The sequence below is a fragment of the Pipistrellus hanaki genome (assembly GCF_964339955.1).
Source record: "Pipistrellus hanaki genome assembly, chromosome: 1".
Classification (NCBI taxonomy): Eukaryota; Metazoa; Chordata; class Mammalia; order Chiroptera; family Vespertilionidae; genus Pipistrellus; species Pipistrellus hanaki.
The window spans coordinates 122,091,773-122,115,389 of record NC_140503.1 but is presented as its reverse complement, the minus strand read 5'-3'; the positions used below and the strand labels follow the sequence as shown (position 1 = coordinate 122,115,389).

At 39.5% G+C, this 23,617-nt stretch overlaps 1 protein-coding gene across 9 annotated transcripts in view; it reads left to right on the top strand.

Annotated features, from left to right (window-relative positions):
- NEBL (nebulette) overlaps window positions 1-23,617 on the top strand; it is a 368,782-nt gene that overhangs the window by 248,159 nt on the left and 97,006 nt on the right. For 4 of the 9 annotated variants that reach the window (XM_084868229.1, XM_084868231.1, XM_084868228.1 and 1 more), the window contains exons 1-5: window positions 754-969; window positions 1,059-1,130; window positions 7,912-8,016; window positions 9,167-9,277; window positions 16,853-16,963. The exons of 2 other annotated variants lie outside the window; for them this stretch is intronic. In XM_084868229.1, the coding sequence (XP_084724355.1) occupies window positions 889-969; window positions 1,059-1,130; window positions 7,912-8,016; window positions 9,167-9,277; window positions 16,853-16,963 (480 nt within the window). In that variant the 5' untranslated portion in view covers window positions 754-888. Of the gene's footprint in view, window positions 1-740; window positions 970-1,058; window positions 1,131-7,911; window positions 8,017-9,166; window positions 9,278-16,852; window positions 16,964-23,617 lie in introns of those variants that run through there. 3 more of the 9 variants (XM_084868230.1, XM_084868227.1, XM_084868234.1) reach the window with 1 other exon arrangement.

Here is a 23,617-nt window from a genome sequence, read left to right as displayed (position 1 = left end):
TTCCAAAATTTTCTAGGTGTGTAGTATGCTTTGAAGTATATAAAAATAACTAGCAAATTTGTAAAAATTGACACAATGGGCAGAATTGAAAAAGATGACTATTATTTTTTGAAACAATGATGTTTCTAGAATTCTTAAATGAAATATCAACCTATGTTAACTGCAACTTCTCAGGTTTAATGATATTTACAATTAAAACAATACAATAGCAATATAGGATTAACAGTTATAATTAACTCGGAATAGATTCTCTAAAGGGTTCAAAGAGCTTTTCATAATAAATTACTAGCCTTTAATCAGCTAATTTAAAGTACTTTTAAGAATGTGTCAAGTATGTTTATATCTCATAAAAATTTAACTTAGGTTAATGAAATGAGTTTGAATGATCCAGATTCACTATACCAAATCAGAGCTATGTCTGACATTCTAGTGAAAGCTTTATTTAGAAAGAGTTGAGGAATTCTTTGAGATAACAGGCTTCTGGCTGTGCTATCTTGAGTGTTAAAGCTGAGTGGTTTTCCCAGAATCTTGAAGTCTTTTTCAAACTCCTTTATGAATGAATTGAATTAGTGAAATATAAATAAGTTGTCCTTTTTGAATTTCTCAACCAGTTGAAAAAATGCTGACTTGAATGCTCATAAAACTGAAGTTTGCTCATTGAACGTTATTTCCCACTGGGAGGCTAGCCCTGGTCCGCCTCCAGGATCCTGTTCCATCCACTCACACACAGTTGTGATAAGGAGAGTGAAGTGTGAGCTAAATAGGGAGGAGACCTGGGCAAGGTCATTTCTGCCAGAACGCCAGAGATGCTATGATCTCCCGGGTGCCATAGTGCATAAACAGGTGCTACGTTAGAGAATTAAAACCACATATAGAGAGGGGGTAAGAATGAGGGTCCCGGTATATGAAGATGTAAAAAGTGAAACTGAAGAGGAAAACATAGAGGGAGAAGAAAATGAAGACGACAAGGTGAGTGTGCAAGCACCTGCTGCAGAAGGCTATTTGTTTCTATAAGCTGGTGATTAAAAGTTTGTTTTCTTTCCTTTTTTGCTGGACAGGTATTCTTTAAGCCTGTAATTGAAGACCTGAGCATGGAATTGGCCAGAAAATGCACCGAACTTATTAGTGATGTAAGTGGCTTAGGAAATTTTTTGTCTCATTTGCATTGTGTGTCATAGGATATTATGCCACAGAATCATGGAGCTGGAGAGAAAACCCCCAAATCCACCTATTAAAACATGCTGTTTTCCAGATCATGGAACTGAGACTAGAAATTTTAGGTAATTTCTCCAAGGTCACCCATACAGAGAATTTCTGTGGGAGCAGGTCCCTGTGTTTTTAATCCAGAATCCTGTTCCTTATGGATTTCGGTCATTCTGGCAATAGGAATTTCATTTAGGAAAGGAAACAAAAAGGTTAATACTCTGTACACTACTATTTTTGCATAATCAGTGCTTTGTAAAGGCTCCCTAAATTTAATCCCGTAAAGACAATCTACAGTAAAGTGAAATCACGAATTCAGAGCATATTCCTTTGAGAACCCAAAGCCTTTACAATTTGTAAATATTTAAATTTGTAATGATGTGAAATGTTTTAGAAAGATCTCTACATAAATGATTTTTTAAAAAGCATTTGGGGGCCTTTTGAGGAATATGATGAATGCAGTAGTTTTCCAAACCAAAAACAAAAACTTGCATATAGTATCTATGTGCATATAACATTGATTTCCAGTTTAGAATTTATGGGTAATTGAGCTACATGTAAAGAACTCTGGGTTAGTTGATAATGATGATAGTAATGAAAGGAGCATTTTTATGGTGACCTTTTCATTAATTGGAATCAGTTTATATATTTCAAGGGAATCATAGAATTGTAGAATTCACTCATATTTATGTATTTTTACAGTCAATAATTAAACTAAAATTCTAGAGGCACAAGAAAAGTATAAAAGTACTGCTCACTAGGGATAAGAATTTAGATGATCCTCATTTTAAAAGTTGTCAGAAAATTGCCTTGTGACAAAAATTTGTCAGAAAGAGCCAAAGGATGGTGGAAACCATACCCCTCCCCATATACTTGACATGTAATATAATTAAATATTTCTTAGTGCCATTACTTAATAATAGTCATAGGCTACTATATGTGAAAGTTTGTTGTAAACTGTAATAATACTGAAATAAAAAGAATATCAGCAATAGTTAAGATTCATTGAATACTATGTGCTAGGCATTGAAGCTTGTGAGGTAGGCCCTGTTGTTTTTCCCATTTTAGAGGTGAGGAAGCAAAGCTCAGAGAGGCTTAGTAACTTTCCTGGGTCATACAGTTAGGCAGTGGCGACTTTCTCTTAGCCACACTGCCCTGTTATCTCTCACTCTAGATTTCCATTCAGTTTATCTTACCTTTATTATTAATTTTTATACTACTATTAGTAATAGTAACACTATCAATCCTTTTATTCTTTTACTAGAGGCCTGATGCATAAAAAATTCATGCAAGAGTAGGCCTTCCTTTCCCGGCTGCGGGCACTGTCTTTTCTCTGGCACCTGGGACCCGGGCTTCCTTCCTCTGGCCGCCCACAGGCACCCAGGACCCCAGCTGGCTTCCTTCTGGCCTGGGTTCATCAGGAAGATAACCGGTCTAATTAGCATATTTTATTATTATAGATTTTTTAAAGAGGAAGTACTTTATAAAAAAATACGTTTTTATTGACGAGAGAGAGGGGGAGAGAGAGAGAGAGAGGGAGAGAGAGGGAGAGAGAAAAAGAGAGAGGAGAGAGAGAGAGAGAGAGAGAGAGAGAGAGAGAGAGAGAGAGAAATGCATATGAAAGAGAAACATCAATTGATTGCCTCTGTACTCATCCCAACTGGGTATAAAATCCATGACCTGGACATGTGCCTGGACCAGGAATTGAACCAACGACTTTTTGATACATGGGATGTGCTCAACCAACTGAGCCACACCAACCAGGGCACTACCAATGTTTTTATATGGAGCAGATGAACTTAACTTTGAAGTTATCTCTGTTATATTATCTGCATGACTAAATGGTTGTCTAAAAATGTATATTTGAGGTTGCATTAATTACAGATCTAAAACAGATATAAAAATGGATGAGTTGACACACTGAGTAGATGGAGTTCCATTCAGTCTCTATTGTGCCTCTGACAGTGCCCATCCATCTGTTAGTGTCCACATTTAATTCAGTTCCCCTATCTTTTCCCTAGTATCACATTCAATTTAAAGACCAACCTTCCAATCCCTTAGTTTTGTTTTCTAATTCATTATATCCCAAAGGGGCATCATGTGTTTACCTGAGCCTTTTTGTTTGTTTGAAGGAAGTCTGTCTGCAGCCTCTGTCACCAAGAGAATTTGGGGTGTTGCTTGCCTGCTCGGTAGAGTCCTACATACTGAAGCTTTAAGAAGCAGCCTTACATTCTGTTGATCAAATCACATAGCCAGTGAGCCACAGACCTGGGATTTGAAACAAAGTCTGACACCCACATCTTGGCCACCATGATGTCCCTCTGCAAGGCACTCCAACATACATTATTGTACGCTGTTTTTGTTTCTGTGAGCCTCAGTTCAGAGCTGGTGCAAGATTATCTTGCCCAGTGCTACCTGGCTAGTTAGGGGTGGGTACAAAATTCGGGCTTAGGTCTAGCTAAGTCCAGAGCCTCTTGCCACTGCTTCATTTTTTTAGATGAATTGGGTTATTTTACAGGCTTCTCTTCATAGAGTAGCCTTTCTACATCACCTTCATCATCACCCTAAAGGTCTCTCTTTGGACCCTCCTAGCTCTTGTATGTTTTCCTTGGGGTGTGATAAGCAGATCTGTGCATAGCAGTTCAAATATGGATGGCCTGGGGTTATGGGCAGGGTGGGACAATGTTTTCTTTTGCTCCATGAACCCTTTGTGATGATAGTTAGGGTATCTTGGACTTGGGCCTACAGAGAGCTAATAGATGAACCTCTGTAGGACATCTTTCTCAGCCAGTTTCAATCATAATTTCTGACTTATAGCTGATTGCTTAGGGCTCATCAACTTTTCATAGTAGTGTGAATGGTTTTCACCTTGCTAGGAAGAATGTCATGTGTGGCTGTCTGCCCTCTGGCATGGCCCTTTGTGAGCTGCGTCCCCATTTCAGCTCCTTTAGTTTGACATTTTATGCTCCCTGAGAGCTTGGGGTCACCAGCAGACCTGCAGACTTGCTGTATTATGCCCTACCAGATAATTTATTAATATAGTGAATAAGATTGGCCTAGAGAGAAGGCCTGGGAGGCCTGCACTGCTTAGAATTCTCCGTTTTCCAGATCAGGCGGCTTCACTCTGGGGATCAGAATGAGGCATTTTTTTTTTAAGTTGTCTTGAAACTAGTGGGGGGTGGGGGTGGGGGGCTAATTTCTGCTTTGCACTTTCCCTGCCCACGTTGTAAGGTTTCCCTCTGCGTAACTCACTTCCCAACCTGTAAGACAGGATCTGGCCTCTGAGACAGCCTCTTGTTTTCTTCTGTTAACCAAGCCATGCTTCTCATTTGGCCCCTTTCTGTTATTTCAGCCTGTTGGTCTACTGTCTACTCATTCCCTTGGATAAATCAAGCCTGTTGACTAGATTGAGCAGTCAGAAGCATGGTTCTAGAGGCCTTTTGTCAAGTGGACTTAAACAGTTATTAGGGTAGAGGCGAGCTTTTGTATGTTTCTTGTAAGTTAGGCATAAACTCTCTGCAGGGCAAGTTTGGCCACATCTGCACCAAGCCTCGGACTCAGTGTTTTGGTTGAAACCTTTTTAGGGTGATCATCTACAATGCAGCAGAAAGAACATTTCCAGGCAGATGAGCTTTGTGTGTTGTGAGCAAGTCCTTTCAAAGCTGTAAACAGATTTGTGGGTTCCCCTCCAGAGAAAGCTCTGAATGTATCGGAGGACCGAGAGTGTAGCCTTGGCGGGGAGCACCCCGTCACAAAGAGCAATGGAGCCGTGTTTGCAGGGCTTCCTGCGTTTAGCAATACGGCTCCATTTGTGAGGAGACTTTCTAGGTACTTTTGTTAGGAATGCTTGTGAAAGGAAATATCCTCAAACGTCTACATCTGTCATCCGCTTTCAGCCATTAGCTAATCTCATACTAAAGTGAAAGAAACTGGGGGAGGAGGAGGGAGCATTACTGATGTAATTTAACTCCTGTTGTAGTTGAGACATGATAGGATTAATGGGTGAGGTCAAAGCAGAAAGTGAATATTTTGGTCATCTTAATGATCATTAAATCATCAACTTTTCCTTTTTTTCTCAGTCAGAATGTAACTTGGCTGGTGTATTGGTTCTGAGTACAGAAGGCTGCAGGTAACAGGAAAACCCTGGCACGGAGGCTTAACAAATGGGTATTTATTTTTTTCACACAAGAAGCCTGGAGGAAGAGGGGAGGTCCAGTTTTGGCATATTTGAGGCTATTAGTGTCTCAGATTCCTTTTCTTCTGCTCTGTCAAAGTTAGTATGGTGGCTTACGGTCTAATTGTGACATTGCTGGTGCATCCCAGTGACTAGGGAAGGTGGAAGGGCCATGTGTCAAAGGGTGATGCCAGCAAGTCTCTCCCTTTACCCCAGAAACACCAGAACTCTGCAGGGAAGACTCCACTAATGTCTTTACCCAGAGCTGGCACCTGGCCTTTCCAGGCCAATTACTAGCCAAGAGGACTGATTTAGAGCAATTTGTACTCTGCAGCTGGGGGAGAGGCCTGGCTACTCTCATGAATACATTTGGGTTCTGTTATTAAGAAAGATAGGGGCTGGATAGCCAATCCACCTAAGAGATAGAGTCATGCTAGTCTTAGGAATATATACATGGTTGCATTAAGACATGGCTGTCTGCTCAGTGATTGTTATTATACTGAACGCTTTGTGTCCCTCATTGGTCAGTTTCATCTGTCTTCTCCTTGTATAGGAAGGCTACTAGTATGTGACATTTTTTTAATATAAAAATTTAAGATAATGGTGCTATTACTATTCATCTATAATAATAAAAGTGTGATATGGTAATTAGTCTGATGACTGGACGACCTTTCAGACAACCTTATGGACAAAGCCGGGGCTGCGAGGGCCGAGGCAGCCACCACGGCTGTGAGGGCTGAGCCCCTGGCATGAATTTTGTGCATCGGGCTTCTAGTATCATATGTCATCAGAAACTAGAAGTGTGTGTGTGTGGGTATATCTTTTAAATAAAGGACAAAGTAAAAAATCGAGACCACCCTTAAAACTGAGCTGTTTGCCTGCATAGCAAGGTAAGTAAGTACTTCACTCTTATCTCTGCTGCCCCTTCCTGAACATTCTGCTCCGGTCAGAGCTTATCAGGAGGTCTGGCCCTCACACATACCACTGCAGAGAAGAATGTGGATGTGAGAGGGAAAGATGGTGGTGGGAGATAAAAATAATGAGGCAGGCTTAAGCCTAATGACAGGTTATTTTCTCTCACTCTTATTATATAACAGGGGTACTTTTCCCCTCTCCCTATGATCAAAATAGCCTACTATTTATCATACTGCCTTTAACCGTTTAATTACTAGTGATTGAGGAGGGTGATTTGCAGAGACCTAAAATTATGGCTAATCTCAGAAGAAGAAAAGAAGTAATTTAGTGCTCAGATAAGATAAATATGTCCTAATGTTGATTTCATGAATAAAGCAAATGTTAAATGTGGTGGGCGTATAATATCTAAGAGTCACAGCAGTGAAATATGGTATTTTGAAATAACATTGCTTAGTATGTTCATGTCTGGTTACCGTCAAATAATGGCCTTTCAATCAGGTTTGCATGTGGTAAAATCCCTATGTAATGTTTGTGTGGACCATCAGTATTAGTCATGTCCTTTAAGGACCACAGAGTATACAGAATTAAAGTTGACTTTTAGGCTATAATTAGGAAGACCATGGGCCCCTTTTTCAGCCTAAGTATTTATAGTCTTGGGTAGATAAACATGACTTGATTACAGGGTGTTAGAACTTTTAGCAAATACCTTCATCCTCTCAACTAGTCGTAAATTTTCCCTCCCCAGTTTTCAGATTGGGCTGCAGTTAGTGTGATAGTGGGATTACATTTTAGGTCCTTCTCCACAATTCCTAACTTCTTTTTGGCTCCTGTGTCCATGCAGGGTCTTTCCCCAGAATAGAAACCCTGGCCTCTGTCCAAGAAAAAATGGAGTGACTCATTTTATTAGTGAGTGCAAGAGGAGAAATGAGCATGCTCAGCAAAGCCGCTCTGATCTTCTTGCTCGTCTGCTTATTCACAGCAAGGGGGCATTCTGGAATAATCTCAGCCATGTGGCAAACTTTCTGGGCAGGTTCTATTTTTGTTGAGGAAGGGGTGGAGGGTGGGAGGCTCATAGTGCTCACAAATTGGATACGTTTGAGTGGAATTAATTAGTAACAGGAAACCCACGGCGACCATAATTTAAGTCCCTTCCTCTAATCCAGGGGGTCTAGGTAATGATGCTAATATAATAGTAATCTTCATTTGTTTAATTTCTGCCTCTACTTCTTAAATGGTTTAATCTGTCCTGATGACTCCATGTTTTAAACTTAAAGGTGGGCAGCTGCATTTCTGTTTGACCATAGACTTCACTGATTAGGTCGGTGGCTTAAAAGTCACAAACTGGGCAACAGGATTCATCATCATCATCATCATCACACATGGTCCTCGACCATAACCGGACTCTGGTTAATCCAAAGAAAAGGCTTCCTTCCTTATGCCCATCACTTTGCAGTTCTGTTCTGGGTGCCAGTTTATTTGATTCGGCTTATTTTGAGCATCATGTCACATTTAAGTATTTACTTCAGAAAATGGACTTCTCATGCTAATTCTTCTGTTCAGCATCAGAGCACTGAAATTGTTTTTCGTCTCCCTCTTATGTGAGTTATTCTCTCTTTTAGATCCATTATAGAGAAGAGTATAAAAAATCTAAGGACAAGTGTACTTTTGTGACCGACACTCCAATGCTGAACCATGTAAAAAATATTGGTGCTTTTATTTCTGAGGTAAGGTATCAAAAACTGGCAAAAGGGCTTGTGTTTTCTTTTTATATTTATATAGATAAACGTCTGTGCATTGAAGTTGAAGAATAATATTTTTAAAAGCACCACTGAATGTTGGTAATATATAATTTTATAATTCCATGCACTATCAATTAATTCATGTAAATGGACATATTTAACTGGCTGTGGTTGATGTGTTTTATTATGTGTCTGTGTATTGAATCCAAACCTTTCTTATTTATATAGAATTATTATTTTCTTTAAAAAATATTTTTATTGATTTCAGAGAGGAAGGAATTCTTGATGTTCCTAATTATTCGTTTTCCTGAAGGAGTTAACTGTAGAGCAAAAACAAGAACGTGGGCATTCTGTTGTGTTATTTTGAACTTAATCTTCCCAAGAGGAAATGGTGAATGAGTGTTTCTCTTTAAGAGTAGGGACTGAGATCACTTAGAACAGTGCAGATGGGAGGGGTGAGCAAAGAAACAGCAAACAAGCTCCTCTCACTCATCTTGGTAGGAAGGTAAGAAGACTTGAATAAGGAGTTCTGTCCTTTACATTTAAGTTCTATACAATTTGTTTTTAAAAATATTAAAAAAATTGATTTCAGAGAGGAAGGGAGAAGGAGGGAGAGATAGAAACATCAATGATGAGAATCATTGATTGGCTGCCTCCTGCATGCCGCTTAGTGGTGATCAAGCCCACAACATGGTCATGTGCCCTTGACCGGAATCAAACCAAGGACCCTCCAGTCCCCAGGCCGATGCTCCAAACCAGCCAGGATTGCATTTGGATTCTAGACAGGAGGGCATCACAACTTATTTCTTCTGGAGCAACTCAAATGTCTCATTGCTCTCCAGTTTTTCTTCGCTGATCAAATAGATGAAACACTTGAAAAACACAAATAGGTTTACTTTTAGAAATGCACATGGGTTTAAATAGTCATTTTTTTCCTTGCATTTCTGGTTAAAAGCATTCTCCATGGTAAACTGGATTTGTCTTTCTCCAAAAGATGTTTGTCACGTCCAGGATTAAAATGCTCTTTAGATTTTTATATTCTGTTTCTGAAGAAAGTTTCTTTTTATTCACATTTAATATTCACAGTAAAAAAAGAGGAATGTTTACTTATTTTTTTAATTTTTCCCCTTCCTAGGCAAAATACAAAGGCACCACTAAGGCAGACCTCTCCAATTCTCTTTATAAGCAGATGCCAGCCACAATTGACAGTGTCTTCGCAGGAGAAGTTACACAGCTTCAGAGTAAGGTGTGCTTTCCCTAAACTGTTATATAATTATGTAGATAAAACAGATAACCTAATATAAATTATTCAGCATTTTAAAAAGTTGTTTATCTTGAGTACCACATCTATATATATATAAAAGGCTAAGCGACCTGCTGACCTGCTGGTAGCTATGACGCACACTGACTACCAAGGACACATGTGTATGAATTGTGCAACAGGCCTCTAGTCCTATATAATAAAAACATAATATGCAAATTGTCTCCTCATCTGGGAGTTTGACTGCTGGCTATGACATGTGCTGACCACCAGGGGATGGGCAGAACATGGTGGGCATCCATGACGTGGTGTTGGCAGGAGATGGCAGTGGAGGTGCTGCCAGCCTCTATGGGCCCTGATGAAAGTGGGACTGTGACGGGATGGTGGAGCAAGTGAGCGAGCAGTGCCAGGTCAAGGCGGGTGCAAGCCTGATCTCGCCACAAATCACCCTGCAGATGGTGACCAGGGGCAGCATCAGGGGGTCAATGACTCAAGTGGAGGGGGCACACAGGGGCCCGGGGGCCCAGGTGCTGCCCAGGGCCTAGAGGTCAGCTGGGACCTGCCCTTCCATACCATATGCTCGCACTTCGATTGCCAGCCAGGCATAGGGACTGCACCCGTGCACGCATTTTGTGTACCAGGCCTCTAGTACTATATAATAAAGGCGTAGTATGCAAATTGTCCCTCAACCGGGAGTTATCCAGGAGTTTGACCAGGGGACGGGGACAGACAGGGAAAGGGAGGGAGGCCCTGGCAGTGGCAGCTGGCAGCCACTAGGGACCCTACTAGTGCACAAATTTTGTGCAATGGGCCTCTAGTTTTGAATAAAACATGAACGTTTCATTGTGTTTTTCATTTAGACTACCTCAGGCTACCAAAAAGAGCCTTCATCAGGTAGAAGTGGCCATTTTGGTGATGGCCAGTTGCAGACGAACTTAAGAACTGGCGATGTGTAAACTCATGTTGAATCCACAAGGAGTTTAGGAGTCATTTTCCCTTTATAATACATCAACACATAAGGAATACTTAATCCATTTAATGTGTTGGATTTCTTAAGACATAATTTAAAAATAGAGTATTTCATCTCTTTCTCACTTGTCTTATATTTTCTTCATAGCACAATCTGATTTTTTTAAAACTTTATTAATCTGTTATTTGGTTCCTTCAGTGACATGAGAGCAGAGACCTCATCTGTCTTGCTTCCTGCTCCACCTCTGCTTAGAACAGTCTCTGGCACATAGGAAATGTTCAGTAAATACTTGAAAAATTGACTTTTATTCAGTTTGATTTCCTTTCCAAGGAAATGTTTTGTTTTACATAATTTATATTCTTCATGCTACATTTTAGGTTAAAAATAATAGTAAACACATAGAAATCCTTATTATATGTCAGATACTGTTCTATACATTTCTTAAATATTTATATTATTTAAGCCTCACAAGCACTCTATGAGACATTCCCATTTCTGTGATGTGGAAACTGAAGCACAGAGAGGTTAAATAATTTGTCGTAGGTTACACAGTCAATAAGTGGCGGAGCTAGAGAATGAACATGGACTGTCTGGCTCCAAAGTCTGATTTCTTAACCACACACTGTACCACCATTTTCTTACCATCTCTACCCCTCTTTTTCTTATTAAACAAATTTACTTCTTTTTAAAAATATATATTTTATTGATTTGAGAGAGGAAAGGAGAGGGAGAGAGAGATAGAAACAACAATAATGAGAGACATTTATTGATCAACTGCCTCCTGCATGATCCATGGAGCCCACTGACCAGGAAAGGAACCATGACTTCCTGATTCATAGATTGACATTCAACCACTGAGCTACACTGGTTGAGCAAAACAAGTTTACTTTTTTCTCTGGAATCTTTTTGTTTTAAGTAGAAGATACCTAGATAACTTTTAAATAGTCTGAAAATAGACTACTCTTCAAAAATACTGAGCATAGTTATCTTTTGCATAACCTCTTTAAGTCCTTCATTATTACAAATTTAAATGTCCACTATGTACCCAACTTGGCAGTAAGCTAATCTCAGCTCTGCAACCTGAGGCTAAAAATATATGATGTTAAAGTTTTGCATGGCTAACTGTGATTAATATGCCTTCCTTTTTTTTTTTTTCTGTCCATATCTAGTCACCTAGCCACTTGTTGACAATATGGACTACTTTAAAAAGCAAACAATTATAACACAACACTTGATATGTGACAAGCAATACTTAATAAAGAAGGAAAAGAAAAAAAATATTTTTTTATACTTACTTGAGAAGATAACATTTTTTCAAATATATGTCTTTGCTTAGGCAATGCACAACTTTTCTCATCTTTTTATAGCATCAGTAGATTTATAGTAGACAAATATGTGCAACACTGAACTTAAAAATAATCCGTGTTTTATATTTAGGAATCCAGCATGTGTGCTTTTTCAAGAACAATCTATCACTTCCATGGCTAATGTGTTATCCTGCAGTAGGATATGTGCCCCGGGAAAGATATGTTTGTGCCCTTAAAGAGCAATACTGCCCAGTGTTGTAATTAGTCACTGAACTTGCTGATAAGGAAAAAATTGGACCCTGAATAAGGTATCTAGTTCAAAGATTTGTATGTAATTATAATAATGTTTCTTTAGTCTTACATACATCAATGTTGTTATTTTTAAAATTGCAGTCCTCAAAGCTAACCTGGTAATAAGACAGTCAAGAAAGTAAAATGATTTGACAGTGTCTGCAAAAACAAAACAAAACAAAGCTAAACCAAAACCTAACTTTTACTGTGTCCAAATAGTGTAAATTAGAGTATTAGCCAAATTTGAAATTTAATGGCATTATGGGTTCTAATGAAAAATCTAAACCTTTGGTATTAGAACAAAACATTATCTTTTTAAAAAAGTATATATTTTATTTATTTTTTTCACAGAGAGTAAGGGAGAGGGATAGAGAGTTAGAAACATTGATGAGAGAGAAACATTGATCAGCTGCCTCCTGCACACCCCCCACTGGGGTTGTGCCCACAACCAAGGTACATGCCCTTGACTAGAATCGAACCTGGGACCCTTGAGTCCACAGGCCGACGCTCTATCCACTGAGCCAAACTGGTTAGGGCAAAATATTATCTTAAAACCAAACTAGAGTGATAAAGTGAAGTTAGCTAGATTAATATTCCTTATAGAAAATGACTAATAGAAAGATGTGCCTTTAAAAAAAGAGAGAAATGTGGAGATTTTAGGAAGCCATTTATTTTTATTTTTATTTTTATTTTTTAATATATTTTATTGATTTTGTACAGAGAAGAAGGGAGAGAGATAGAGTTAGAAACATCGATGAGAGAGAGTCATTGATCAGCTGCCTCTTGCACACCCCCTACTGGAGATATGCCCGCAACCAAGGTACATGCTCTTGACCAGAATTGAACCCAGGACCCTTCAGTCCCCAAGCTGATGCTCTATCCATTGAGCCAAACCGGTTTTGGCAGGAAGCCATTTTATTATATACTAGAGGCCTGATGCATGAAATTTGTGCACAGGTAGGGTCCCTAGGCCTGGCCAGCGATCAAGTCCAATTGGGGCCTTCTGGTTGCTGGCTGGTGCCTCTTTTCCCTGGCTGCTGGCTGCTGGCTGCTGGCTGGGGCCTTCCTTTGTTCTGCACACTTCCCAACTCCCCCCCCCCCCCCCAGTGGTCAGCACATGTCATAGCAAGTGTTGAACTCCTGGTCTCCCAGTCAAACTCCCTGGGGACACTTTGCATATTAGCCTTTTATATATAGAATACATTCATCATTACAAACATTATACACACAGATCACAAAAGAAAGCTTCTGGAAATGGATAGATTGAAAGCAGTGAAATCCTTTTCTCCAGGGCTGTTTCAGTTGGAGGCTAAGTCATCCCTTATCACAGAAGTAATACAGGCTCCTCAGGCATCTGCCCTGGGAGGTTTATGAGAGCCTATTTTTTTTTTACCTATAGTGGCTGCAAGGTCCTGTTTCAGGAGCATCAGAGATACCTGTGCTATCAATTAGAAGAACAAATTGTAGTAGTTATAAAATATAATGTAAGTTAGAAATGTATGTACATCTTATATATGTATATATAAGATATAAAGATACACTATGTGATCAAATAAGTAAGATAAATATAAACATACTAGAGGCCTGGTACATGAAATTCCTGCACAGGTAGGGCCCCTAGGCCTGGCTGGTGATCAGAGCCAATCTGTTGGGTGATTGGTGGGGTGATCAGGGGGGCCCCTGCTCACACTCATCCTAGCTGGCCTGGTGCCACCCACTAGCCAACCTCACTCCCAACCACTACCAGTTGGGGCCTGTGGGCTGGGGGCAGCTCCTGTGCTGAGCATCTGCCCCCTGGTGGTCAATGTGAGTCATAGCAACTGGTCATTCTGCCATTCAGTAGATTTACATATTAGGTTTTATATAGCTAGATTCTTATATAAACATATCTGTCTATCTATCTATATCTATCTATCTATCTATCTATCTATCTATCTATCTATCTATCTATCTATCTAAAAGGTTAAGTGACTGACTGTCCAACCATTTGACTGACCCACTGGCCAGTATATATGACACGCACTGGCAATTTAAAAATAAATGTTGACTCACACATGCACGATACATATAAAGCTCTCGCTGGTGCCAATTGTATGTGTGTGTTTCGATCTGTCATTGTTGATTGCGAATTTGGTTGACATTTCTGTTATAGAGAAAGGGTGAATAGCAACATTAAAACATTTCTTCTAATTAATTTCTTTTTAATGTGTACAAATCCATGCACTGGGACACTAGTTTATATATAAAGTATGTAAGACTATTGCAAGTGTCCTCCACAAGGCAGGTGTCTGTAAGTACCACAGCCAACTTAATTCTCAGGGTATGAAGGAAACAAGTGCCAATCTAGGGAAATGTCACACAATGATGACAAGTCCTAGGAAATCAAGTTCATCAGGAAATTTATTAGCTTGATATAGTTTTCCAGTAGCTATTTTAAAGATGAAAATTAATATCATAAACGAAAGTTCAGCCACCTCCAAGTTGATCTAATTTTAATTCTGAAGGGGTGCTTACTAGCAGCTATACATGAAAAGAAATGACTGCTTTAATGCTGCAAGTAGAAAATTACATAGCCCTTTTTTAAAAAGAGTGCTTTTTAAAACCATGTTTGATGGCACGTCATGTCTATGATAACCCACAAAATGATCAGCTGTATTGGTTATGCTTATAAAGTACAAGTGTGATAGTCACTCTAAGATGCAAAGTAAACCAGGCATCTAGCAAAAAGGAGATAGGCACTTACTAGCTCTTTTTATTTGCGTAGAGGAACATACCTCACAGCTTTCTTTCCCTAGCTTAACAGACTTAGCCCTGAATTAACCTCCTATCCCCTGCCCCAAGATATAATATAGAATATAATGGAATTGAGATAATGGACTTTCTCAACCCAAATGGAGGTTCTTAATGAGTTTCCTGTTTAACATAATTAATTGGTAAAAATGTGAAGATACGCTTACCAGAGTTAAATATCCTGGTGGGTTAAGCCACTGGACAGACTCTGACAAGGTGAATGATCCCTAGCTAAGGTGAGGTGCTGCATGTGAGCCCTAATAATCAACCAGAGATGCAGGATTGGAGGTGGGAACAGAGCTAGGTGAGACTGAACAAGACACTTAAGGGTGTGATTTGACAGGAACCTCAACATAACCATCAAAAGGAAACAGTGTGGTCTATGGCTGCATTAAGCACAGATAGCACAGGAGAGGTGGTAGTCTGGATTGAGTTGAATGATTCTAATGAGGGTAGGTCTGGAACATGTGGTTACCTTAAGAAAGAGATGGATAAACTGGAGTTTGTGCTGAGAAGAGGGGTTCAGCGCTTCAGTGCACACAGACGGTCTGGAAGAAGGGAAGGCATTGACAGCTGTGTTCCCCTGTGTGAGTCCTGCCTGGTGAACTAGACTCCACCGGTATGGCCACACAGGTGCAGCTGTGGGCAGATAGAGAGATTTCATTGAAAGAACTTTTTATCACAGCTTTCAACATTTAGAGGCTGTGATGCCCCAGATTGAGTTCTCTCATTAGTTTTCAAGAAAAACTCAGTGGAGGAAGCAGAGAAGGTATTTAAACACTGATAGCTGTTCTTTCTTTTTTGTGTGTCATCATAGCTGATGATTTTATTTTTTAAAAATGTCGTTATCACTTTAATCTTCTAGACAAGTATGCTAAGTCAAATGCGTGATTAAATCTGCTTATTAAAGACTATGAGGAGTTTAAGTTCATGAGAATATTTAATAAATTAATTTATTTATTCATTCACTAAACATTTATTTCCTTTCTACTCTAATTTAATATTAATTTTGAAATAATTTATTCCTGTTTTATTCTCATTCATTTAGTTATTCATTTCATTTTTTATTCACTTGAGCAAATATTTATTACTGCCTACTTTGTGCCAGGCAGTATTTGGGGTTCTGAGCCTTCAATGAGCCAGACAGTTATGTTCTAATATGGGCAGACAGAAAATAAATGACATAAAGGAAACAAAGTAACTAAAAATTGTGAAGGAGCTGAAACCGGTTTGGCTCAGTGGATAGAGTGTCAGTCTGCGGACTGAAATGTTTCAGGTTCGATTCTGGTCAAGGGAGGTACATTGGTTGCATACACATCCCCGATAAGGGGTGTATAGGAGACAATTGATCAATATTTCTCTCTTATCAGTGTTTCTAGCTCTCTGTTCCTCTTCCTCTCTGTAAAAAAATCAATAAAATATTTTTAAAAAATTGTGAAGGAAATAAATAGGATAATGGCACAGGCTGAGTAAGGGGGTAATTTGTTTGCTTTCTTCTAGATCTTTAATAACTTCTAACTCTTCTGTCGAGTTTGGTTGCTTCTGAAGAAATCATGCTCATGCCATCTCAGTACAGAGCAAAGTTAACTTGGTGGTAATGGATATGTTGGCGTGATGCTACTTTCTCTAATGGAGGACTGGGCTTGACATATCTGAGCTTTTTTGCCTGCATTCTATTTTCTCCCACAGGTTAAGACATTTAAATATTATATCTGAGTCTTTATAAAATCATAACAATTAATTAAAAAATGAAAAATTCACTTTTAAATATCTGATCATTTCCCCCACTTCATCAGTTGCTTTCCCAAGACTCAGACCTTGAATATTTAGATCCCTAAAAGATCTTGGGTGTGGGGGATTTCCCAAAATCATAGCTGAGATTTAAACTGGATGAACACAAGAGCTGGGATTTCAGCCAATGATCAAGGACTTTTGAAATAAGTGACAAAGATTAGAAGTAGGAGTGTAAGCTGAAACACTAAAAAGAAAATGTATGTGTATTGTCTTGTTATAGAGACTCAGGCAAATTTGACCACCAGTTGTGATATTTAAATATATAAAATCCTAGCAAAACTCTGAAATTTAACAGGTAAAAACCTAATGCACCTCTAAATGAGAGTAATAGTTTATTTTGTGTGTGTGTGTGTGTGTTTTTTTTTTTTTTTTTTTTTGTGTGTGTGTGTGTTTGTGTTTTTTTTAAAGATTGCCTACAAGCAGAAACATGATGCTGCCAGAGGACTCTCAGATTACACCCATATGAAGGAGCCACCGGAGATCAAACATGCCATGGAGGTCAATAAACACCAGAGTAACGTAAGGAAGCCACTCCCCATGACTTTCTGGGAAATTGTGGTTGACCCACAGAGAGGCTAATGCATATTTTGTTGAAATGACTTTAAATTTTCTTTTCTTTCTATCTCTCCGTGATCGGTAAGGAAGATATCTGGATTATTCTGTTAACAGTTATTAAAACCTCCTGGAATGCCTTTAAAATGCCAGGCACGTGCAGGCATTGGGAATTCTGCTTTGAAGAAGACACGCATGGATCCTTTAGATTTATTGGGTTATTAGAATTTGTAGAAATTCCCTGACTTGAAGGTGAAGCTTCCATGGTTTCCTGCCCAGGGTGTAGAAGATGGGGGAGAAAAAGTGCTGCAAATCAGTGGCCCCGGGAAGAATCCTTCACAGATGCAGGCAAGATGGTCCCCCACGCCTGTTTCTTCTGGAATGCTTGTGGGGGGCCACGTGTCAAACTAAAGACCCATGGAGAATAGGAAATCAATAGATGCCTAATGGCTGGCTTAGAAGCAGAAGCCGAGAGGGAATTAGCGAGTCTCTCTTCGGTTATAAGCCGGGAGGTACATCAAAGCTTTCACCCGTTGGCTCAATTACCACCACTCTCATGGTGGCCTGTGGCCTGGAAGAAATATTTCTTCCTGAAATCTCAGGGAAAGCTTACTTATCTCCCCACCACGAATGTTCCGCTTTCTAGAAGGAATATAAAAACTATTTGCCAGGTTCTTTATTGGCTAGGATCGGTTAAGATGAAAGCGGCTTTTGTAGATTTCTTCTCTCAGTGCCTCCATGAGGAATACAAGAGCAAGGGCATCTTTGTGCAGAGTGTCCTGCCCTTCTATGTCGCTACGAAACTGGCTAAAATCCGGAAAACAACTCTGACCATACCCTCTTCAGAGGCATATGTGAAGTCGGCATTGAAAACAGTGGGATTGACAACCCGAACCAATGGATACCCGATCCATTCTCTAATGGGTGTATTTGCCTCCATGGTGCCTTCTTGGTTATATATGAAAATGGGCATGCGTATGGGCTTGTCCACGCGGGCTCGCTATCTGAAGAAAGTCAAGAAGAACTAAGCGTTGATAACTGCTCTTTGTAGCTCGGCCAGATGCTCCGGCCTCCACACGCTCCCTACGGGCCACCCACCCCGCTCCCAAATCGTCAGTCATTTTAATAGTTACTCATAAGGCTAAATGAGGCCATAATCAGGAGCTCCTGACATATATTCTGGGTGCTACCAGCAGCAGTTATTGTGTAGTTTAATATAAATGCTCATATCAATTGGATATAGAACTAATATTAACAAGAATAACTTAATGAGAAGGTGCACAAGTTTAGCAAATCACAGAAGGCTAGAGTCGGGCATAAGGCCCAGGAGATTCATCTGGCCCAAAATGCCAATGATGACTCTTGTATCTTCTTTGAAACATACTTTAAAAAGTCACGGCCAGCTATTCGTTCTTGTTTTTAACAGTTTGAGGGCCTGGAGATGAATATATTTACACTGGGAGGATACACTGCAGTTTGCATAGTTCCTTTGTAAGCTTTTCTAAAGGCCTGTCCCCGTTTGTATGTTTATATGGAACTATTCTTTTTCCAAATAGCTAATGAGAAAATTAATTTGGAGGGTTTTTTTGTGTGTGTTTGTTTTTTTTTTTTTACACGTGAAGACTATAAAAATATGCTTTCTTTTAATACATATTTCTTCTCAGTTTAAATGTATGTAGCTACTTTAAGGTGTATGGTATGATTTATAAAAGGGGCCAAAATGTTACTGAGCCAAATAGCCACCTGTGGTGCCACTAAAACCCTGCCCAGGAAAGTGGCCTGGTGGACCCAGCGGCCTGGTGTCTATGCTTCAATAATACTGCTTACATATGTGACAGAGACTATTCCTAGAACAGCGTGACATGAGAGAAGTGGCCTTACACTTTGAGATTTGTACCCTCTATATACTGATATAATGGTCTTGATGAAAGGTGATGGAACCATGGTGTTGATTAAAAATATATTTCTTTAGTGCTTGAAATTAAGGCCATTGTTACAATGGCTTAATATAAATTAAGGCTCACTTTTATCCTGCTACATAACTTGTTTGGGGAAATCGCTAAGCAATAATTCTAAGTTGTGAGACATGTCATCTGAAAGGTAGACTTTTTCCTAGGCTGAGGTTCCCAGGCTAAGTTTTAAGCACCAATAAATTAGCACAAAACATTTTTAATTGGGGTATTTAAGTGCTTCTAAATTTTAATAGCTAAGGACATAAAAACAGAAAACCAAATTACCATCATTATATAAAAGACATTTAATAGCATACCAAAAGTGGAAAGAACAATATCTCAGAATGAGGAATTCTCATTTAAATGGAATAAAGTTTCTTTGAAAAAAAAAAAAGAACAGTTTGCTTAGAGAATGACCATAAAAACCGTAATAACTACCTCTTAGCCAGCACTGCTGGGTAGCAGAACTGTGCCAAGACTTCGACCATGGCCAGTTCTCACAAAATCCCTGTACCGGTCCCCCTTGTGTCGATGAGAAGAATGAGACTGGAGAATCAAAGCCCTGGGTTTGCTCTTCCTGTTAGGCCCCGCTGCTTCCTTCTGAAAGGTCACTAGTTATTGGTCAAGATTTTAAATGAAGTTTTTAAAATGGGCACCAAATAGGTTGTCATTAGCATTCAGATCAGCGGCTCCAGTGCACTGCAGGAAAGAAGAAGGTGGTGGTGGTGGTGGTGGTGGTGGTGGGTTGGGGAGGGAGCTGTACCGCAAGGATCCTCAGGAGGCCCTTCTCACTCTATAATTCAATGGAATTCAAATACGGAAGTTCCTTATCATAGAGCTGGGGCTATTATTGTAAGTCTGCCTTTTCTTTTCAAAGGTCTTTGATTGAGGGGTTGAGGGAACAGAGTATAAAGCCCTTTTTCTCCGTTCAATACTGTGTACTTATGGGAGAAGGGTGTATTTGCTTACACTCCTCTGCCTAACCAGCTCAACCTTTACATGCAAAGTTTGTACATATAATAGGATTTAGAAAGTGTTTAAGACTATTTACTCAGATTTAAAGTGAGAAGGATATTTATATTCTGTGAAGTAGTTGCTATTCCTCTAGAGTTCAAGGCATTTAGAATAATACACTTGTCCCTGAAATATGAAATTTAAACGCAGGCCTGGGCAGCCCGGAGGAGAGCGAGTACAGCTGCCTGTGGTTCAGCTGGTGAGGCTGCCGAATTGCCACCAGGACAGACCTGCCTCCTTCAGTCTAGTGACTCTCGTTGGCAGAAATTTACTAATCGAATTATCCTTTCATAACGTGGTCTGTGACTTTGCACTAAGTCCATAAATGACGTGCTTTAATTTAAAAGCAAATGTGTTGCCACATGTGCAACTAATTTACCTACAAACAATGCACGTCGGCATCTTGGCTTACCTTTTTTTTAATGTTTCCATCCAAATCAAGCCAGCTTTCCAATAGCTGTTAGAGAACTGGGACAACGATATTCCCGTGTTTTTAACGTCTGCCTTCTCTCCACTCAGACCTTTTACTACAATATTCATCAGTGGTTCACAGGGAACGCTTTTTGTTTCAGAACCTCTCTCTCCTTTCTACCTCGGGCTGTAGATGTGTGTAAGCAGAAGAGGATGGGGAGAGGATTCTGTGTGACCGGCCACCTGAATTTTCACCTCTGGATAACAGAGTTCCAACGAGAAGAGCCTTTGGGGGCAGTTCATCTCCTTTGTCACCCCCAAACTCAGTGATCATGAAACAAGAAAAACATATTTCTCAGAATATCCTCCACTGTAGCATACAATAGGAAAGGAATCTGTAGTCAAATCAGAGCTAAAATGTTTGCTCTGCCACTTGCCTGCATGACCTTGGACAAGTTACTAATATCTCCAATTCTCAGTTTTCTCATCTTAAAATCGGGGCAATGATCTTTATCTCATTAGCGCTGCAAGTGTTACATGAGATGATATATGTGAAGGGCTCTGCAGAAGAGCACTCCGTAACATGTTAGACCTAGTTAGTCCCCCTCCAGTTTTTAAGGGTGATTTAGGAATTTACAGTGATATCACAGTTAATTCAAAACAATCTAAAGAAGTAAGACTTCATTAAAGTCCAAATCCATATAAAATTTATATTAAGAAGCATTTAGGTCAGAAGGGCATATTCAAAAACTTCCCAAACCTTTATTGCTGATATTATAATAAAAAAATGATTAAAAAGAGCCAATCTAAATCCTTTTGTATCTTAAGGGATGTGCCTCTGCCAAATTTTTCTAATGTAATTAGAGAAACTGGAGGTTTCTATTCTGTTGCTTTTCCCCAAAGATGGGCTTGTAATGAAAACCCTAGTAACATTATTAGTTCTCATCAATCTTACCAGAGACACAAACTCCAATAGTTCTGAAGTAAGGCAAACAAATGTTAAGCTGCCATTTTAAGTTTTATAAGGAATGTGGTCTGTATAGACTTGTCATGAAATTGGAGTGGTAAACTTTTCCAAAACACCATATTGGTAATCAGTTCAATGTGCATTAGAAAGACGTATTCAGCTGGGGAAGCAAGAGACTTAATGTTCTTTTCAAGAATGATATATGTAGTTTCTTAATGTTAATAAAAACTTATCAGTAGACAACATTTCTATTTCAACAGAAAATGAAAAAACTTAACGAAAAAGCAGTAAAAACGATGCTAGGAAAACATTTCCGGCTCCATGAGGTTCCTTGATGTGACTTACTATAATAGTGCTTTAGGATCTAGCATCAAGCTAGGTGTATTAGTATTTTGTTCATCTCTCAGACAGAATAGTTAGTATTATCTGTTCTGCCTTCTTCACAGGATTGTGGAGATGATAAAATTAAACCATGACAAAGAACACTTTGTCAACTCTAAAATGCTTTTATAAAAAATGACAATAATAATAATGGTAAACTGTTCTAGATCCAACTCTGTATGTTACTTCCTTTTGTAGGAGATTGAAAACTTTTCTTTTTTTCTTATTTAATATCAGATCCTCCATTGACTTATGCTTAAAGGTTTACATTATCTTATAAAATAATATTTATAATTTAATAATTTTTTCAAGTACAGAATGCCCACGCAGAAATAAGCCTCGCCTTGCCAGTGTGTGCCCCTTTGGAGGTACCTGGCGAGTTTTTCTAATGTGAGAGTTTCTGATGATGATACAGGTCTTTTTTATAATGACAACTTCTGTCCCACAAAAGTAAAAAATACATAGCCTCTCTAGTTTCTTCTCACAAGAATCATGTTAACCTTCACCAAAGGAGCAAAGAGAAGAATATTTCTGGGCGAGTTCTATTTGGTTTCTGTAAGTCTGTCTGCTCACCCTGCCCTCAGCCCCAGCAAGTGCCTGTCTGTGGCTCCCACTTGGCTACCTCCCTCAGCTCTCAATGGTCACATCTCCAAGTGCATGAACTTCACTGTAAGGACAGTTTTGGTGGAGGTTTTGCTCTCCTCTAGTTTATTATCTCACCTTCTGAGGAATCTCAAATGACTATTGTCTAAATATGAAAAGCTTGCTGCAAAGTCACTAGGAATTCTTTGCCCACTTGTCTGGCTTTACATGGAAAATAGAGGCATCTATTTCACTTCTGTTTTTAAAATTGAATGAGTCTCTTATTGGCCAAATCTAACCCAGGGTGATACAAGGATTTATTTATTTTTTAAAAAATTTAAAATATATTTTATTGACTTTTTTACAGAGAGGAAGGGAGAGGGATAGAGTTAGAAACATCCATGAGAGAGGAACATCAATCAGGTGCCTCCTGCAAACCCCCTTCTGGGGATGTGCCCACAGCCAAGGTACATGCCCTTGACTGGAATTGAAACTGGGACCCTTCAGTCCATAGGCCAATGCTCTATCCACTGAGCCAAACCAGTTTTGGCTGATACAAAGATTTAATGAGTTAATGTGTGTAAAAGTTGGACATTCTGTATGAACAGGAAACATGCAAAAACTGTGGCCTTATGCAACAGAACTAGAAAGCTTATAAGGAGATAATAAACTAAGATTCTAAGATAAAGTGAGATGAAAAAAGAAGCTGCCCTGGTCAGTGTGATTGAGTGATAGAGCTTTGGCCTGGGCACCAAAGAAAAAAGGGTTCCATTCCCAATCAAGGGCATATACCTAGGCTGCAGGTTTGTGCCCCAGATGGGGTGCATGCAGAAGGCAACCAATGGATGTGTCTCTCTCACATTGATGTCCCTCTCCCTCCCTCCCTCCCTCCTTTTTTCCCTCCTCCCTCCCTCCCTCCCTCCCTCCCTCCCTCCCTCCCTCCCTCCCTCCCTCCCTCTCTTTTCTCTCTCTGAAAAGCAATGGGAAAAATATCTCAGGTGAGGATTGACAACAAAAAGTTGAGTAGGAAAGTGAATGTCGTGAGATAAGGAAGAAATTCAACAACAGATTTTGGTAGAATTAAAATCCTTATTGGAGGCAATAAAGAGCAGATTTGACACTGTAGATGAAGTAAAGGCTGTTAGTTAGCAGTTCCTAGATTCAGTGAGAAAAATCCATCTTAAGTTAGCTCATAAAAAACAAGAATGTATTGGTTTGCATAACTGGAAAAGTCATGCTACCTTCAGGCATGGCTGGATCCGGAAACTCCACAGTGTCACCAGGACTCTCCTTCTCTCCCACCCTCTTGGCTCT